The sequence below is a fragment of the Coregonus lavaretus genome, assembly GCF_964263955.1.
Source record: "Coregonus lavaretus genome assembly, chromosome: 6".
Taxonomy (NCBI): domain Eukaryota; kingdom Metazoa; phylum Chordata; class Actinopteri; order Salmoniformes; family Salmonidae; genus Coregonus; species Coregonus lavaretus.
In genome coordinates this window covers 51,906,316-51,927,475 of record NC_139993.1, presented here as the reverse complement: position 1 = coordinate 51,927,475, position 21,160 = coordinate 51,906,316, and the positions used below count along the sequence as shown (strand labels likewise).

At 44.6% G+C, this 21,160-nt stretch overlaps 1 protein-coding gene across 1 annotated transcript in view; it reads left to right on the top strand.

The window, feature by feature from the left end:
* cdh2 (cadherin 2, type 1, N-cadherin (neuronal)) overlaps positions 1–21,160 on the top strand; it is a gene marked incomplete at its 3' end in the record, with an annotated part of 77,288 nt that overhangs the window by 23,690 nt on the left and 32,438 nt on the right. The window contains exon 3 of the mRNA XM_084162940.1: positions 19,667–19,908. Within this exon, the coding sequence (XP_084019066.1) occupies positions 19,667–19,908 (242 nt within the window). The remainder of the gene's footprint in view (positions 1–19,666; positions 19,909–21,160) is intronic.

The following is a 21,160-nucleotide window of genomic DNA, read 5'->3' as shown; positions in this document are numbered from 1 at the left end:
GTCAGCCAGCCAGCCGGCCGGCCGGCTCTCCTCTCTCTGCTTTCAGACTCCCACCCTGTGGCACACAGAACAGAGAGGAGCAGAGCAGATTGTGTGCGTGTGTGTGTGTGTGTGTGTACACGTGTTTGTATGTGTATGGGCGTCGGTGTGTTAATGCGCGTGTTTGTGAAGCATAGGAGTGTGGTGATCGGTAGGGTGGGGTGTTGTCAGATGGAAGAAGGTGATAATTGGGAGAAGTCACATGTTTAACACAGCTTACAGTTAAACTACTGGTTATTGGATGTAGGATCGTCAGTGTCTTCTCCTCTCCATACATCTACAGAAAAAGTCCCAGATTCATTACACCTTTAACAAATTCTTATTTACAATGACGGTATGACAGATATCTTTTGTGTGTAGTCTAGCCTGTCTGTCAGGTCATCATGTCTCAAGTTCCTGTTTTGCAGCATTATGCAAAAATAATTATGTTGTTTATGTGATATGTTGGATGTATCTGGTTGTGTATGCATGCTCCGCCTCCCTCTATACCCTTGCGTGTCAAAACATAGTTCATCTTAGTTAAGTACAATAGTGATCCATGTAGAAAAACATCCTTGTTGTGTTCAGTTAACCCTTTGACATGTATGAACACATGGGTGTGATCATTCTACAGTGGTCCCAGCAGCGTACACTCAAACCGGTGTGATTAGAACGCTTATTTAGAATGTCCAGTTTCAATTGATGCAACAGTCAGCGCTTGAGCTGGCCACACTGTATTTTTACAGAAACATTTTGCACAAACACAGTCATTACAACGTTTTTTCCTCAATGTGAACAGTTTGTTTTTGGATGCAATGTTCAGGGCATTCACAGAAGTAGCGACAGCGTAACACAATTCTCATCCAAACCGGAAAATGTAGGCTGCATTAGTCATAACGTTAACTGAGGAAAGAGTGACCTAACACAAGCGGTCATATTTAGCTAACTCTCGGCTGACAGAAACCATAATATGAATTAGCTAATAGCAATTACTATTTATAATTCATCACATCATGGGTGAGCTCACCAGTGATCGAAATAATTGAGTAAAACACTTTCTAAAAATCAAAAGTAATCTGACAATGGGTAGTTTGTGCGCGCCGCCATGTTTGTTTTTTCGCATCAACCAAAGATAAGAAGAGGAGACAAGATGAGTTGGGTCTGTTTGCAGTATGCATGTTGAAGGGGGTGTGTCATCTAACATCATTCACTTCCATCATTCACATCCGGAAGTTTACTCGAAAGAAGAGTTAACCATCCCTTCACCTCATTTTGTTATAACATCTTTGGTCTGACAGACATTTACGTGACAACCAGAATGCATTGTATAATGTCAACAAACATGTAAGGAAAACAACAATGAAGGCAATGCAGGCGCTAGCCGGAAAATGTGCCGGGGGGGGAAAAGTTCATGCAAGTTCTGAAGTTCTGTTCTGACTGGAGAATGTGCAAATGTCTGCATACTTGATCTGGGGAAACACTGGGGAAGTGCTTGGGCTATCATCGAAGAGAGAAGTTTGTCCGACTCAGTAAAGCCTCAAATGTAAATTGTCATCAACAGTGAAATGTGAATTAATGTGTGTATTTTACCCCCTTTTTCGTGATATCCAGTTGCGATCTTGTCTCGTCGCTGCAACTCCCCAAAGAGCTCGGTAGAGGTGAAGGTCGAGTCATGCGTCCTCTGAAACATGACTCGCCAAACTGTGCTTCTTAACACCCGCCGGCTTAACCCGGAAGCCGGCTGCACCAATGTGTCGGAGGAAACACCGTTCAACTGACGACCGAAGTCAGCAGGTGCCCGGCCCGCCACAAGGAGTCATTAGAGTGCGATGAGCCAAGTAAAGCCCCCCCCGGCCAAACCCTCCCCTAACCCGGACAATGCTGGGCCAGTTGTGCACCGCCCTATGGGACTCCCGGTCACGGCCGGTTGTGACACAGCCTGGGATCAAACCCGGGTCTGTAGTGACGCCTCAAGCACTGCGATGCAGCGCCTTAGACCGCTGCGCCACTCGGGAGGCCCAGTGAGTGCATTCTGACATCATGCGCATAAAAAAATCGTATAATTCATAGTGATTCTTTATTGTCTGGCTGCTCTTCCATATTCCATACTGAGTTAATGTATGGATGAGTCCCATATGGCATAGGGTGCCATTTGGGATACAGACAATGTCCCACATTGATGATATGTTAGCCTGTGATGAGACACACGCACCTGCACACACACACACACACACACACACACACACACACACACGCACTAATGGATGTTGGATGGATGTTATGTTACAGTATACGTAAATGGCTAGGCAGTGATAATACAGTATATATGTTTAAATGGCTAGGCCTTGGAACAGTGATAATGGCCCTACCATTACTAGTGCATAGAGGTACTGGAGGAAGGAGGCTGGCTGTTGAGTGGATCCTCTCCTCTGCTATTCTATTCTGTTGACTGTGATGTATCTGCTGTGTATAGCTGTGGGTGGATGTATTTATCAGGACAGCTTTTTCACATGGTAATGCTGCTGGGTGGATAATGCAGGGTATTTGTCACATGCGGTGGCTGTAGACTTTACCATGGAATGCTTGCCTACGAGCCCTTCCCAATGATGCAGTTTAAAAATAATAATAATAAAAAATTCAACATAATAATAATATAATATGCCATTTAGCAGACGCTTTTATCCAAAGCGACTTACAGTCATGCGTGCATACATATTTTTTTTTGTGTATGGGTGGTCCCGGGGATCGAACCCACTACCTTGGCATTACAAGTGCCGTGCTCTACCAGCTGAGCTACAGAGGACACACACAGCGCCTCAACAGTGGCTGAGGTCGAGGCGCTGTGTGTGTGTGTGCGTGTGCGTGTGTGTGTGCATGCACTTGTGTGTGTGTGTTTACAGTGTTTGTGCACGTGCATGTGTGTTATGTGATGAGTCACTACTCCTTAACAGCATGTTTATCGGCACCATATTGGCTTTTCAGTGCGTGGCCGATTGATTTGACATGGTTTTCATGGTGCTGTGGTGTCAGAGGAGCTGGTAGTGAATGATGGAGCCACGGCCCCTCCCCCCAAATGCCCAGCTCCACCCCCTGGGCCAGGGTAAATCATCGCATTTCAAATAGTGAATAGGTTGCCATTTGGGATGCATTTTGTGTATTTTTGGCACAGGCAGTGGCAGGGGACAGTGATGATTGACTGAGGTCCCTTTTAACAACAAGCAAATGAACTAAGTTGGTGATGGCTTTGCTACTGTAGCTGTTTTTCTGAGTGGAAGTTGTTGGAGCATGTAGAGTGTAGTATGTGGGAGTTGAATTGGACATGTTTTGTTAATGTGGAGTTTATGAGGCAGGGAATAGTGACTGGGGCAGGGTAAGTCATTGTGACAGGAGAGGAGAGGGAGGGATGGATAGAGGGAGGGAGGGAGGGAGGGAGGGAGGGAGGGGAATTTGACTGTCCTCTTTGTTCTTATAGACACTGAGCTCATCCTCCCTCGTCTGTCATCCACTGACCCCCAGCTGTCACACACGCGCGCGCGCACATACACACACACACACACACACACACACACACACACACACACACACACACACACACACACACACATGCATGTACACAAACATGTGTGCATGCACACACACACCCGCATGCACACACACACATTACACAGCTGTTATACAAACCCATCAGTCATTTATATGCACGATCTATAAGTGATTACAATTATCAATACCTGGCTGAAACACACAGTCACACACACACAGCACTATCTGAGGTCAGAATGTAAAGTGTTTGATAGGAAACAGGAAATTGTTCTCTAAGATTTAACAGAGTAATTCATCATGTTTGTGGATCTCGTTTGTTGTGGTCTTTTAATCTCTGTTTGGGGACAGATTATTAAGATGTAAAATTAAATGTGTGTGTGTGTGTGTGTGATGAGAACAGTGCATGGGCTGTTTTTGAACAGATGGATTATACTACAGTGTTGCCTACAGATATCCTATCTTAATTTGATCACTCTGTTATCGCAGAAAATGCTAATTTTAGTTTATTCAAGGTTTATAAGGCTTCTAACGTTTGGAATGTCCTATTAAAAATGTCAGAATTGATTTTCCCTAACAGAAAATGTATCAACCCCTATAAAAATATCCATTAATTATAATCCAAATAATAATTCACATTCCCTTTTGCTGCAGGATAATTTTCCTGCTTTGAGAAGCAGGGTCAAATTAAGATAGTGCATCTGTAGATTCACTGTGGAAACAGTTGCCTACAAACTTCATTATGCTTTAGAGAATGTCATTCATTCTGTCTCACACACACACACAAGCTCAATCATGCACATTCAACACACACATACACACACGAACCTACACACACACAAATCTATTTCCAGTCTCATCACTTCCCTATTTCTGACCTCATTTCCTTTCGTCGACACTCACAGTGTCATTATTAACCTCTGACACACACACACACCATTTTGTCCAGTACGGGTTATGTACAAGCTTTTGTTCCTGCCCAGCACTAAATGTATCAGATTAAACCTGATCAACATGCAACCAAAGAAACTCACTTGGCAGAATCCACATCCGCAATGAATGCAGCTTTTTTGACTGTGTGGTCCAGCCATCCATCTATTATACGAAACCATTGTGCCATATGCCTCTACGGAGAACCGTGTGAAATGGCAGTTACACAGTTTCCATCTCTACGCACATTCACACATTCTGCAGCAGCCATTCTGGCTCTGCTGTGCCTCATTAGTGAAGCCAGAGATAAGACAGTAAGACAGGGACGTATGAGGTGATCCACAGTCAGTTCCTGCCAAACTAATGGAGAAGACGTGCGGCTCTGGTCTGTTGACTGGATAAAACAAAGAAAAACAATCAGCCCTGAGCTCAAGTCTAATCCTCACTAAGACCCCACCTGCTGCTGCCCGCAAAGCAGGGCTCTGTCCCTGTGTGCGTGTGCGTGGGTGTGTGTGTGTGTGTGTGTGTGTATGTGCTTGGATGTTTTTTTCCCAATATAAACATTTTTGTTTGGTCAAGCCTGCCTGGAACACACACCACACACACACTGATGCTCCACCCACTCAGGCCCAGGAGGGAGGAGGGGCTGAGTGAGTTCTCTTTGTCTTCACCTCTCTTCATCCCTCTATCTCCAACCTCCTGACTCCGCCTGCAGGAGAGAGGGCTGATGTGTGCAAGTGTTTCTTTGTGTCCTCTCTCTCTCTCTCTCTCTCTCTCTCTCTCTCTCTCTCTCTCTCTCTCTCTCTCTCTCTCTCTTTCTCTCTCTTTCTCTCGCTCTTTCTCTCACTCTTCTCTCTCTCTCCCTTCTCTCTCCCACACACATGCTAAGTAGCATAAATAGCTTTGCGTGTGACGTGTGTGTGTGTGTGTGCGTGCATGCGTGTAAATGCGTGTGTGGTGCAGCACAGTACAGTGCCTGGTACATGCTTGGCAGATGCTCACTCTCTGACACGTGAAATATCTGTTAATGTGTGTTAAATAAAACCACTCCTGGCTTTTTGCTTGGTGCAAACTGGAGAGGCATCACATGCTGTTATGGGCCCAAAAGGCATGTGTCTGTATGTTTTATCGCCATTTGTGTGTACGAGTGTGTGTGTGTATGTGTGATTGAAAAATATGTTTGTTGTGTCTATGTAAACTTGTCTTTGATTGTGAATTGTAGCCTACGAGTGTGTGTGTGTGTGTGGTTGCTTGTCTGCGATTGTGAATACATTTTTGTCTGTGTGTGTCTGCGTGCGTGTGTGGTGTGTGCGTGCGTGTGTGTGTGTGTGTGACTGCATGTGTGTGAATGTGAATGTCTCTGTGTGATCTGTTCTGAGCAGAACTGCTGTACTGTACAGAGCTACACATCAAAGGCAGCTCTTAAGGCCGTTTAACACTATGACTGCTAGCTGTGCTGCTATAATGACTCATCCATTGAACAGACCTGCGTTAAGACCTGGTTACCCTGTCCCTGACCTGTAGTTACCACAGATACCTGAGCTATGTGTTCCATGACACTGTTTTTTGCAACAAACAGAACAAATCAGAAGAGATTGAAACACAGCTTTATCTGCTCTAGATGTCTATGGTCCTGTACTGCCTTTCAAATCAAATCACATTTTATTTGCCACATAGCAGATGTTATTGTGGGTTTAGTTAAAAGCTTGTGCTTCTAGGTCCGACAGTGCAGTAATATCTAACAAGTAATATCTAACAATTTCACAACATATACCCAATACACACAAATCTAAGTAAGGAATGGAATTAAGAATATATACATGGATGAGCAATGACAGAGCGGCATGGACTAAGATACAGTAGAATAGTATAGAATACAGTATATACATATGAGATGAGTAATGCAAGATATGTAAACATTATTAAAGTGAATAGTGTTCCATTTCTTAAAGTGGCCAGTGATTTCTAGTCTAGGTCTACAGACCGCACCACCCTCTGGAGAGCCCTGCGGTTGCTAGTGGTGCAGTTGCCGTACCAGGCGGTGATACAGCCCGACAGGATGCTCTCAATTGTGCATCTGTAAAAGTTTGTGAGGGTTTTAGGTGCCAAGACTAAAAAGGCTCTGTTGCGCCTTCTTCACCACACTGTCTGTGTGGGTAGACCATTTCAGTTTGCCAGTGATGTGTACGCAAAGGAACTTGAAGCTTTCCACCTTCTCCACTGCGGTCCCGTCGATGTGGATAGGGGGGTTCACCCTCTGCTGTTTCCTGAAGTCCACGATCATCTCCTTTGTTTTGTTGACGTTGAGTGAGAGGTTATTTTCCTGGCACCGCACTCCCAGAGCCCTCACATCCTCCCTGTAGGCTGTCTCGTCATTGTTGGTAATCAAGCCTACTACTGTTTTGTCGTCTGTAAACTTGATGATTGAGTTGGAGGCGTGCTTGGCCACGCAGTCATGGGTGAACCGGGAGTACAGGAGTGGGCTGAGCACTCACCCTTGTGGAGCCCCAGTGTTAAGTATCAGCGAAGTGGAGGTGTTGTTTCCTACCTTCACCACCTGGGGGCGGCCCGTCAGGAAGTCCAGGACCCAGTTGCACAGGGCGGGGTTCAGACTCAGGGCCTCAAGCTTAATGATGAGCTTGGCGGGTACTATGGTGTTGAATGCTGAGCTATAGTCAATGAACAGCATTCTTACATAGGTATTCCTCTTGTCCAGATGGGATAGGGCAGTGTGCAGTGTGATGGCAATTGCATCGTCTGTGGATATATTGGGTCGGTAAGCAAATTGAAGTGGGTCTAGGGTGACAGGTAAGGTAGAGGTGATATGATCCTTGACTAGTCTCTCAAAGCACTTCATGATGACAGAGGTGAGTGCTACAGGGCTATAGTCATTTAGCTCAGTTACCTTTGCTTTCTTGGGTACAGGAACAATGGTGGCCATCTTCAAGCATGTGGGGACAGCAGACTGGGATAGGGAGAGATTGAATATGTCTGTAAACACACCAGCCAGCTGGTTTGTGAATTCTCTGAGGACACGGCTAGTGATGCCGTCTGGGCCGGCAGCCTTGCGAGGGTTAACATTCTTAAACATCTTACTCATGTCAGCCACGGAGAAGGAGAGCCCACAGTCCTTGGTAGTGGGCCGCATCGGTGGCACTGTATTATCCTCAAAGCGGGCGAAGAAGGTGTTTAGCTTGTCCGGAAGCAAGACGTCGGTGTCGGCGACGTGGCTGGTTTTCCTTTTGTAGTCTGTGATTGTCTGTAGACCCTGCCACATACGTCTCGTGTTTGAGCCATTGAATTGCGACTACACTTTGTCTCTATACTGACGTTTTGCCTGTTTGATTGCCTTGCGGAGTGAATAGCTACACTGTTTGTATTCTGCCATATTCCCAGTCACCTTGCCATGGTTAAATGTAGTAGTTCGCGCTTTCAGTTTTGTGCGAATGTTGCCATCTATCCACGGTTTCTGGTTAGGGTAGGTTTTAATAGTCACAGTGGGCACAAGATCTCCTATACACTTCCTGATAAACTCAGTCACCGTGTCAGTGTATTAGTGTAAATTATTTTTGCAAGCTACCCGGAACATATCCCAGTCCGGGTGATCAAAATAATCTTGAAGCGTGGATTCCGATTAGTCAGACCAGCGTTGAATAGTCCTTAGCACGGGTACTTCCTGTTTTGAGTTTCTGACTATAGGAGCAAAATTGAGTCGTGGTCAGATTTTCTGAAAGGAGGGCGGGGGAGGGCCTTGTAAGCATTCCGGAAGTTAGAATAGCAATGGTTGAGTGTTTTAGCAGCGCGAGTACAACAGTCGATATGTTGATAGAACTTCAGCAGCCTAGTCCTCAAATTTGCTATGTTAAAATCCCCAGCTGCAATAAATGCAGCCACAGGATATCTGGTTTCGATTTGCATAAAGTCCAGTGAAGTTCTTTGAGGGCCGTCGTGGTATCGGCTTGAGGGGGGATATAACCGGCCGTGGCTATAAACGAGGAAAATTCTCTTGGGAGATAATATAGTCGGCATTTGATTGTGAGGTATTCTAGGTCAGGTGAACAAAAGGACTTGAGTTCCTGTATGTTACTACAATTACACCATGAGTCGTTAATCATGAAACACACACCTCCGCCCTTCTGCTTCCCGCAGAGATATTTATTTCTGTCTGCGCGATGAACTGAGAACACATCTGGCTGGACCGATTTCGACAGAATATTCTGCAAGAGCCATGTTTCCGTGAAACAAAGTATGTTACAGGCCCTGATGTCTCTCTGGAAAGAAGCCCTTGCCCTGAACTCATCAACTTTGTTATCCAAATACTGAACATTAGCGAGTAATATACTCGGAAGCGGTGGGTGGTGTGCGCGCCTCCTAAGTCAAACCAGCAGGCCGCTCTGAGTGCCTCTCATTCGCCGGCGATGTTTTGGGTCGGCCTCTGGAATCAGTTCAATTGCCCTGGGGAGAGCGAACAAAGGATCTGCTTCGGGAAAGTCGTATTCCTGGTCGTAATGCTGGTAGTTCTGGTGATTTACTGCTGCTCTGATATCCAATAGTTTTTCCCAGCTGAATGTAATGATACAAAACATTTTCTGAGCTAATAATGTAAAAAATAATACAAAAAAATAAATAAAAATACTGCAAGGTTTCCTAAGAGCTAGTTGCGAGGCTGCCATCTTCGTCGGCGCCATCTTAGTATGTGTGTAATGTGGGAAATATGTGTGTCTCTACATGCTAAGCACACAGTTAGCTGTAGCCTAGCAGTAGCACTTTGCACTGCATTCCCTCTCCACATCCCTAGTCTATTTAGCGCTGATAAGCTATTACCATGTAGCTTAATTCTTGCAGGTTGACGTTTATTGACATGAATCTTGCCCTGGAGGCAGAACTGAGCAATGAGATAGCTGCAAAGCAAAATCAAATCAAATCACATTTTATTTGACACATGTGGCGAATACAACAGGTATAAATGCTTACTTACAAGCCGTTAACCAACATTGCAGTTTTAAGAAAATATTTACTAAATAAACTAAAGTAAAAACAATTGGGGGGGTTTATAACACGATAAAATAACAATAATGAGGCTATATACAGGGGATACCAGTACCGAGTCAATGTGCGGGGGTACAGTTTAGTCGAGGTAATTTGTACATGTAGGTGGGGGTAAAGTGAGTATACATAGATAATAAACAGCGAGTAGCAGCAGTGTAAAAACAAAGGGGGAGGTGTCAATGCATATAGTCCGGGTCGCCATTTAATTAATTGTTCAGCAGTCTTATGGCTTAGGGGTAGAAGCTGTTAAGGAGCCTTTTGGACCTAGACTTGGCGCTCCGGTACCGCTTGCCGTGCGGTAGCAGAGAGAACAATCTATGAGTATTTGACAATTTTTTGGGCCTTCCTCTGACACTGCCTAGTATATAGGTCCTGTATGGCAGGAAGCTTGGCCCCAGTGATGTACTGGGCTGTACGCACTACCCTCTGTAGCGCCTTACGGTCGGATGCCGAGATGTTGCCATACCAGGTGGTGATGCAACCTGTCAGGATGCTCTCGATGGTGCAGCTGTATAACTTTTTGAGAATCTGGGGACCCATGCCAAATCTTTTCAGTCTCCGGATGGGGAAAAGGCGTTGTCGTGCCCTCTTCACATCTTTCTTGGTGAGTTTGGACCATGATAGTTTGTTGGTGATGTGGACACCAAGGAACTTGAAACTCTCAACCCTCTCGACAACAGCCCAGTCGATGTGAATGGGGGCATGTTCGGCCCTCCTTTTTCTGTAGTCCACGATCATCTCCTTTGTCTTGCTCACTTTGAGGGAGAGGTTGTTGTCCTGGCACCACACTGCCAGGTCTCTGACCTCCTCCCAATAAGCTGTCTCATCGTTGTCGGTGATCAGGTCTATCACCGTTGTGTAGTCAGCAAACTTAATGATGGTGTTGGAGTCGTGCTTGGCCACGCAGTCGTGGGTGAACAGGGAGTACAGGAGGGGACTAAGCACGCACCCCTGAGGGGCCCCCGTGTTGAGGATCAGCGTGGCAGATGTGTTGTTGCCTACCCTTACCACATGGGGGCAGCCCGTCAGGAAGTCCGGGATTCAGTAGCAGAGGGAGGTGTTTAGTCCCAGGGTCCTTAGCTTAGTGATGAGCTTTGTGGGCACAATGGTGTTGAACGCTGAGCTGGAGTCAATGAATAGAATTCTCACATAGGTGTTCATTTTGTCCAGGTGGGAAAGGGCTGTGTGGAGTGCGATTGAGATTGCGTCATCTGTGGATCTGTTGGAGCGTTATGCGAATTGGAGTGGGTCTAGGGTTTCCGGGATGATGGTGTTGATGTGAGCCATGACCAGCCTTTCAAAGCACTTCATGGCTACCAACGTGAGTGCTATGGGGTGGTAGTGCCGAAGGTTACCCTCGCTTTCTTGGGCACTGGGACTATGGTGGTCTGCTTGAAACATGTATGTATTACAGACTCGGTCAGGGAGAGGTTGATAATGTCAGTGAAGACACTTGCCAGTTGGTCCGCACATGCTCTGAGTACACGTCCTGGTAATCCGTCTGGCCCCGCGGCCTTGTGAATGTTGACCTGTTTAAAGGTCTTGCTCACATCGGCTACGGAGAGTGTGATAACACAGTCGTCCGGAACAGCTGGTGCTCTCATGCATGCTTCAGTTTTGCTTGCCTCGAAGCGAGCATAAAAGGCATTTAGCCCGTCTGGTAGGCTTGCGTCACTGGGCAGCTCGCGGCTGGGTTTCCCTTTGTAGTAGTTTGCGACTACGAAAAATATAGATAAACTCTCTTGGTAGATAGTGTGGTCTACAGCTTACCATGAGGTACTCTACCTCAGGCGAGCAATACCTAGAGACTACATTAATATTAGACATCACGCACCAGCTGTTATTGACAAATAGACACACACCCCCACCCCTGTATATTATCCGTGTTGTCGTTCAGCCACGACTCGGTGAAACATAAGATATTACAAAATTGTCTATATTGTAAACATTCATGAAAACCAATGTGCTTTTTGGTCTTAATTTAAGGTTAGGGTTAGCCATTAGGATTAGCAGTGTGGTTAGGGTTAAGGTTAGGGTTAGGTGTAAAATCCGATTTTATGACTTTGTGGCTTTGCCAGCTAGTGACCACTCTGCAGATCTGCCTCCGGAGCAATATTCATGACAAAAAATGCTAACCTGTCTAATTCTCAGCTGGAGTGCTTAGTGCGCTGCTTCTTGTATGTCAAACTCCTTACTAGTCTGCTGTTTCTGTAGCTGTAGTGCTTAGCACACTGCTGTTTCTATACCTAAGCATTTGTCAGTGTGCTGTTTCACTAGCTTAGCGTTTAACTTCTGTGCTATCTCTTCCTCAGGTCCTCTGCTTCTGATCTAATGATAATGTAATCCACTAGGCTGGATAACTGATTCCCTCTCTGTGTCTGGGTGTCTTTTGTTGTTTGTGTTTGTGGGTGGGTGGGTGGGTGGGTGGGTGTGTGCGTGCGTGCGTGCGTGCGTGCGTGCGTGTTTGTGTGTGTGATTTCACTCCCAGCCAGGAACGGCAGTAAATGAAGGAGAAACAAAGAGGCAGACACCCACTGATCTCACCCTGGTGGAGGAAACGAGTCAGGGGTAGGGGGAGTGAGAGAGACAAGGGGGAGCAGAGGGATAGAGAGGGGAGAGTGAGGGGGAGGAGGGGAAGACCAGACTGGGGAAGACAAACAGACACAAAGGAGGAAGGGCAAAAAAGAAAATAATGTGTATTGGAGTTCTACTGAGCCTTTTTTAATTGAAACAGCAGTCCTTCCCTCTATTCTACACCTCCATTTAGCTCCCCTCTATGTTTGCTGTCCCTTGCTAGATGAGAGACCATGTGTATTTCCTGGAGTCTATATCGACTGGGCCATGGGTTGTGTAATATTTATCATTAGGCCTTGCCCTCTGGTTCTGTATTGATGTGATCACTGTCGCACATTGATTTTGTCACTAGCTGTGTGGAGTATTGACTGCTGTTATAACCATGTTGTTTATAAATGGTATCTGTACTGTACACTACACAAACACACACACACTGCCCTAGTTCCTCCACAGTAGATTATGAATATTGGAGAAGAGGATAAGATGGCAGGGAGTGCTTTACTTTTGCACCATGTAGCTTTCAGCACATCTCTCTCTGTGTATGTATGATTCATGAGCATTTACAAAGCCCTGGCAGAGACACGTCTCCCTCCGCTGAGAGATACACTTTAAAGTTTGTGTGTGTGTGTGTGTGCGTGTGTGTGTGTTCACAAACTCAGTCACCCTTTCACCGGACATGTTTTGTCTGAGTGAACTCCGATGTAGGATGTGTCATTTTAAGGTCAGACAGCGGGACAAACATGGACTTAAAGACACGAGTTGTAGCAGTTTAATTTCACCCAATAGATATGGGGGTTTATCAAAATCAGATTTGTTTTTGAATTGTTTGTTGATCTGTGTAATCTGATGCAAATACGGTGCATTTGGAAAGTATTCAGACCCCTTGATGTTTTTTTTTTCTGTTTTTTTTTTGTATATTTTTTCTTTTCTTTTAAATATGTGTTATATATTCATTTTTATTTATTTGTTTAGTTTTTTAGTTTTTTTGGGGGGGGGGAATGGATCAGCTTAATATTGCACATAGATTGTATCTTCTATCAATGTAATTGTCTGCATCACTTCCAATCCCCCATGTTCTTTTTCAAGACCCCTTGATGTTAGTCTTATTCTAAAATTGATTTTTTTTTAAATCAATCTACACACAATACCCCATAATGACAAAGCAAACAGGTTTTTATAAAATCTTGCAAATTTATAAAACAAATAAATAAACTCAGCAAAAAAAGAAACAGGACCCTGTCTTTCAAAGATAATTTGTAAAAATCCAAATACCTTCACAGATCTTCATTGTAAAGGGTTTAAACGCTGTTTCCCATGCTTGTTCAATGAACCATAAACAATTCACGAACATGCACCTGTGGAACGGTCGTTAAGACACTAACAGCTTACAGACAGTAGGCAATTAAGGTCACAGTTATGAAAACTTAGGACACTAAAGAGGCCTTTCTACTGACTCTGAAAAACACCAAAAGAAAGATGCCCAGGGTCCCTGCTCATCTGCGTGAACGTACATTAGGCATGCTGCAAGGAGGCATGAGGACTGCAGATGTGGCCAGGGCAATAAATTGCAATGTCCGGACTGTGAGACGCCTAAGACAGCGCTACAGGGAGACAGGACGGACAGCTGATCGTCCTCACAGTGGCGGAGCATGTGTAACAACACCTGCACAGGAGATACAAGATTTTTACTTTTTTTTTAAATTTTAGTCATTTAGCAGACGCTCTTATCCAGAGCGACTTACAGTTAGTGAATACATATATATATTTTTTTCCCCCCGTGGGAATCAAACCCACAACCCTGGCATTGCAAACACCATGCTCTATCAACTGAGCTACATCCCTGCCGGCCATTCCCTCCCCTACCCTGGACGACGCTGGGCCAATTGTGCGCCGCCCATGAGTCTCCCGGTCGCGGCCGGCTGCGACAGAGCCTGGATTCGAACCAGGATCTCTAGTGGCACAGTTAGCACTGCGATGCAGTGCCTTAGACCACTGCGCCACTCAAGATGGCAACAACAACTGCCCGAGTTACACCAGGAACGCATAATCCCTCCATCAGTGTTCAGACTGTCCGCAATAGGCTGAGAGAGGCTGGACTGAGGGCTTGTAGGCCTGTTGTAAGGCAGGTCCTCACAAGACATCACCGGCAACAACGTCGCCTATGGGCACAAACCCACCGTCGCTGGACCAGACAGGACTGGCAAAAAGAAGGAATGAGCGTTACACCGAGGCCTGTACTCTGGAGCGGGATAGATTTGGAGGTGGAGGGTCCGTCATGGTCTGGGGCGGTGTGTCACAGCATCATCGGACTGAACTTGTGTGCGTGATTTCCTGCAAGACAGCAATGTCAGTGTTCTGCCATTGCCAGCGAAGAGCCCGGATCTCAATCCCATTGAGCACGTCTGGGAGGGTGAGGGCTAGGTGGAAGGGTGGGGTAACATCTCACAGCAAGAACTGGCAAATCTGGTGCAGTCCATGTGGAGGAGATGCACTGCAGTACTTAATGCAGCTGGTGGCCACACCAGATACTGACTGTTACTTTTGATTTTGACCCCCCCTTTGTTCAGTGACACATTATTCAATTTCTGTTAGTCACATGTCTGTGGAATTTGTTCAGTTTATGTCTCAGTTGTTGATTCTTGTTATGTTCATACAAATATTTACACATGTTAAGTTTGCTGAAAATAAACGCAGTTGACAGTGAGAGGACGTTTTTTTTTTTTTGTGGAGTTTATATATATATATATATATATATATATATATATATATATGAAATATCACATTTACATAAGTATTGAGACCCTTTACTCAGTACTTTGTTGAAGAACCTTTGGCAGCCTCAAGTCTTCTTGGGTATGACGCTACAAGCTTGGCACACCTGTATTTGTGGAGTTTCTCTTGTTCTTCTCTGCAGATCCTCTCAAGCTCTGTCAGATTGGATGGGGAGCGTCGCTGCACAGCTATTTTCAGGTCTCTCCAGAGATGTTCGATCAGGTTCAAGTCCGGGCTCTAGCAGGGCCACTCAAGGACATTCAGAGACTTGTCCCAAAGCCACTCCTGCGTTGTCTTGGCTGTGTGCTTAGGGTCGTTGTCCTGTTGGAAGGTGAACCTTCACCCCAGTCTGAGGTCCTGAGCGCTCTGGAGCAGGTTTTCATCAAGGATCTCTTTGTACTTTGCTCCGTTCATCTTTCCCTCGATCCTGACTAGTCTCTCAGTCCCTGCCGCTGAAAACATCCCCACAGCATGATGCTGCCACCACCATGCTTCACCGTAAGGATGGTATTGGCCAGGTGAAGAGCGGTGCCTGGTTTCCTCCAGACGTGACGCTTGGCATTCAGGCCAAAGATTTCAATCTTGGTTTCATCAGACTAGAGAATCTTGTTTCTCATGGTCTGAGAGTCCTTTAGGTGCCTTTTGGCAAACTCCAAGTGGGCTGTCATGTGCCTTTGACTCAGGAGTGGCTTCCGTCTGGCCACTCTACCATAAAGGCCTGATTGGTGGAGTGATGGTTGTCCTTCTGGAAGGTTCTCCCATCTCCACAGAGGAACTCTGGAGCTCTGTCAGAGTGACCATCGGGTTCTTGGTCAACTCCCTGACCAAGGCCATTCTCCCCCGATTGCTCAGTTTGGCCGGGCGGCCAGCTCTAGGAAGAGTCTTGGTGGTTCCAAACTTCTTCCATTTAAGAATTATGAGGCACTGTGTTCTTGGGGACCTTCAATGCTGCAGAAATTGTTTGGTACCTTTCCCCAGATCTGTGCATCGACACAATCCTGTCTCGGAGCTCTATGGACAATTCCTTCGACCTCATGGCTTGGTTTTTGCTCTGACATGCACTCTCAACTGTGGGACCTTATATAGACAGGTGTGTGCCTTTCCAAATCATGTCCAATCAATTGAATTTACCACAGGTGGACTCCAATCAAGTTGTATTTGTATTTGTATTTGTTAAGGATGCCCATTAGCTGCTGCCAAGGCAGCAGCTACTCTTCCTGGGGTCCTGCAATATTAAGGCAGTTATACACAGCCCATCTTAAATTAGCCCACCCAACTACCTCATCCCCATATTGTTATTTATTTTTCTCATTTGCACCCCAGTATCTCTATTTGCACATCATCTCATGCACATCTATCATTCCAGTGTTAATACTAATTGTTATTATTTTGCACTATGGCCTATTTATTGCCTTACCTCCATAACTTGCTACATTTGCACACACTGTATATATATTTTCTGTTGTATTTTTTGACTTTATGTTTTGTTTTACCCCATATGTAACTCTGTGTTGTTGTTTTTATCGCACTGCTTTGCTTTATCTTGGCCAGGTCTCAGTTGTAAATGAGAACTTGTTCTCAACTGGCTTACCTGGTTAAATAAGGGTGAAATAAATACAATAAAATAATAAAAAAATATATACAATTTAAAATATTACATGACATTATATTTCATAACACTTTACCCAATACATGTAGTGTGTTCCCTCAGGCCACTACTTCACTATCACATATTTACAGTACAACATACATGTGTACGTGTGGGTAGAGTGAGTGTCTATATGTACCTGTGTGTGTGTCTCTTCACAGTCCCCGCTGTTCCACAAGGTGTATTTTTACCTGTTTTTTAAAATCTGATTCTACTGCTTGCGTCAGTTACCTGATGTGGAATAGAGTTCCATGTAGTCATGGCTCTATGTAGTACTGTGCGCCTCCCATAGTCCGTTCTGGACTTGGGGCTGTGAAGAGACCTCTGGTGGCATGTCTTGTGGGGTATGCATGGGTGTCCGAGCTGTGTGCCAGTATTCCAAACAGACCGCTCGGTACATTCAGCTCGTCGACACCTCTCACAAAAACAAGCAGTGATGAAGTCAATCTCTCTTCCACTCTGAGCCAGGAGAGACTGACATGCATGTCATCAATGTTAGCTCTCCGTGAGCTTTTAAGGGCCAGCCGTGCTGCCCTGTTCTGAGCCAAATGCAATTTTCCCAAGTCCCTCTTTGTGGCACCTGACCACATTGCTGAACAGTAGTCAAGGTGCGACAAAACTAGGGCCTGTAGGACCTGCCTTGTTGATAGTGTTGTTAAGAAGGTAGAGCAGCGCTTAATTATGGACATACTTCTCCCCATCTTAGCAACTGTTGTATCAATATGCTTTGACCATGACAGTCTACAATCCAGGATTACTCCAAGCAGTTTAGTCACCTCAACTTGCTCAATTTCCACATTATTCATTACGAGATGTAGTTGAGGTTTAGGGTTTAGTGAATGATTTGACCCAAATACAATGCTTTTAGTTTTGGAAATATTCAGGACTAACTTATTCCTTGCCACCCATTCCAAAACTAACTGCAACTCTTTAAGTGTTGCAGTTATTTCAGTTGCTGTTGTAGCTGACGTGTATAGTGTTAGTAAAGCTGATGTCGTTAGTAAAGATTCCCTGGGGAATTACTGATTCTACCTGGATTTTGTTTGAGGCTTCCATTAAAGAACACCCTCTGTGTTGTTAGACAAGTAACTCTTTATCCACATTATAGCAGGGGGTGTAAAGCCATAACACTATATAGTGCACTACTTTTCCAGCAGCAGACTATGATCGATAATGTCAAAAGCCACACTAAAGTCTAACAAAACAGCCCCCACAATATTTTAATCATCAGTTTCTCTCAGCCAATCATCAGTTATTTGTGTAAGTGCTGTGCTTGTTGAATGTCCTTTTCTATAAGCATGCTGAAAGTGTGTTAATTTGTTTACAGTAAAATAGCATTGTATCTGGTCAAACACAATTTTTTCCAATCGTTTTCTAAGTGTTGGTAACAGGCTAATTGGTCGGCTGTTTGAGCCAGTAAAGGGGGCTTTACTATTCTTAGGTGGCGGAATGACTTTTGCTTTCCTCCAAGCCTGGGGGCACACCCATTCTAGTAGGCTTAAATAGAAAATATGGCCAATAGGAGTGTCAATATCGTCCGCTATTATTGTAGAAACATCTTAAGGATGATCAATGGAAACAGGATGCACCTGAGCTCAATTTTGAGTGTCATAGAAAAGGGTCTGAATACTTATGTAAATATGGTATTTCTGTTTTTATTTTTGTTATTTTTGCAAAAGTTTCTAAAAACCTGCCTTCGCTTTGTCATTGTAGGGTATAGATTGATGAGGGATTTTTAAAAAAAATCCATTTTATAATAAGGCTGTAACGTAACAATGTGGAAGAGGTGAAGGGGTCTGAATAATTTCTGAATGCACTGTATGTGTCTCTAATATGGTCATACATTTGGCAGGAGGTTAGGAAGTGCAGCTCAGTTTCCACCTCATTTTGTGGGCAGTGTGCACATAGCCTGTCACTGAGTCTGTACATTGTCAAAGCTTTCCTCAATTTTGGGTCAGTCACAGTGTTCAGGTATTCTGCCACTGTGTACTCTGTTTAGGGCCAAGAAGCATTCCAGTTTGCGCTTTTTTTTGTTTCATTCTTTCCAATGTGTCAAGTAATTCTATTTTCTCATGATTTGGTTGGGTCTAATTGTGTTGCTTTTGCTGTCCTGGGGCTCGGTGGGGTCTGTTTGTGTTTGTGAACAGAGCCCCAGGACCAGCCTGTTAGGGGACTCTTCTCTAGGTTAATCTCTCTGTAGGTGATGGTCTCTCTCTGTCTTTCTTTTTCTGTCTCTCTCTCTGTCTCTCTCTGTCTCTCTCTCTGTGTCTCTCTCTTTCTGCCTCTCTTTCTCTCCTTACCTCTCCCTCTCTCTGTGCAGCTAGAGTAGTTACAATGCCTGCCCACTGAGTTGGGAGTAATGTAGTAATGTTTGGCTATTTGAGCTGACATTTTCCTGCTGACAGACTCTTTCTGCCTGAGTGGACGGTCTGTTCAAATAACAGAAAAAATTGTGTCATAACTGAGTGACCCAAACACTACTAAACACTACATGAGAAGTGATTCACTCTGTTTAATAGACAGACGACTGATGTTATAATCCTTTATTTATAAGGTTATAAGGTGAAGGATTGTCACATAGAGATTACAGTAAAATATGAAGAGGACCTGGGTAGAGTGTAGTGTAGCCCTTTGACTTTGGAGTGACCAAAGTGAGGTTGAGTGAATGAAATATGTATACAGTACCAGTCAAAAGTTTGGACACACCTACTCATTCCAGGGTTTTTCTTTATTTTTACTATTTCTTCATTGTAGAATAATATTGAAGACATCAAAATTATGAAATAACACATATGGAATCATGTAGTAACCAAAAAAGTTGGTTGAGAGAATGGCAAGGGTGTGCAAAGCTGTCATCAAGGCAAAGGTTGGCTATTTGAAGAATCTCAAATATAAAATATATTTAGATTTGTTTAACCCTTTTTTGGTTACTTCATGATTCCATATGTGTTATTTCATAGTTTTGATGTCTTCACTACTATTCTACAATGTAGAAAATAGTTTTTAAAAATAAAGAAAAACCCTTGAATGAGTAGGTGTGTCCAAACTTTTGACTGGTACTGTATATTGACCTGTTCTAAGATGTTTTCATATCATGCTGACCCCTCTCTCCCCTCTCTCTCTCTCTCCCTTCAGTGAGGTTTGCAGATTGTGGCCTGGGCAACAGGGTTCTGTTGGAGGTGGGCGACGCTGTGGACTTCAGGCTGGGTGAAGATGGCATGGTGTACGCCCGGCACGCCCTCCGTCTGGCGGACAGGAAGAGAGCCTTCTTAGTGGTGCGAGCGAGGGATCAGGAAACCAAGGAGGAGTGGAACACACGCGTTCACCTCCAGCTCCGGACAGACGGACAGGGAGACACGACAGAACACAACAAACAGGTATGGAAAGAATAGAATATCACAATTGGTCATTTAGCAGAAGCTTTTATCTATTCAAGGTGACCCTTTTGGTTCCAGGTATACCATTCTGGTTTCCATGTAGAACCCTTTCCACATAGAGGATTCTACATGGAACCCAAAAGGGTTCTACTTGGAACCAAAAAGGGTTCTCCGGTAGGGACAGTCAAAGAATCCTTTTGGAACCCTTTTTTCTAAGAGTTTAGGTATGGAGAAAAGACACATGAATAATTATAATGTGGAGATGGAAGTCAGAGGAGCAGTTCATCATAAGGCTACATTATCCATCAGTCAATTAACCAAGTTTCCCGACCACTCTTACTTATTTATAAGGATTCACTAATGTTACATTTACTAAATAAAAATTCACAGCCCACTCTGTTAGCCTTTGATGGCTAGTGAAGTGCTGATAACCACAGAAACAAGACAGCTCTCGCTACAGTACAGCCATCCTAAATGGCACCCTATTCCCTATATAGTGCACTACACCCTATGAGTGCCCTGGTCAAAAGTAGTGCACTATATAGGGAATACATTGCCATTTGGGACGCACACATAGCATCTGATGCTGCTGCCTCCTGTGTGTAAATTAGAGAAATAAGTAGGTCGTCTCTATAAGGGGAGACATTAAAGAGCCACTACAGCGACCTGTTCACATCTCCCAGTAAAAATGTTCCCAGAAATAGTGCAGTGCAATATACTTACTGTGTCCATTACAGTCTCTCAGCCTTCTGTGGGAGCAGTGAAAACAGTGTGAGAAAGGAAAAAGCTGTTAAAAACAACACCAATATGAAACCTGTGAATAAAAGCTATGAAATGTAACCAGTGGAGTGTTAGGCAGCTATTAGTCAGCTAGCTCTCTTAACAGACTGATGGAGCAGAATACTCTGAGAGAAGGGAGGGAGGGAGGGTTTGGTGAGAGGGAGAGAAAAGATGGAGTGAGATTTGGGGGAAGGAAGCAGGAGAGAGAGAAGGATAAGGATAGATGTATAGAGAAAGAGAAAAATAGAGAAGGGATGAGCTGGAGGGATAGAGCTGGAGGGATAGAGATAGAGGGATAGAGATGGAGGGATATAGATGGAGGGATAGAGATGGAGGGATATAGATGGAGGGATATAGATGGAGGGATATAGATGGAGGGATATAGATGGAGGGATATAGTTGGAGGGGTATAGATGGAGGGATAGAGATGGAGGGATATAGATGGAGGGGTATAGATGGAGGGATATAGATG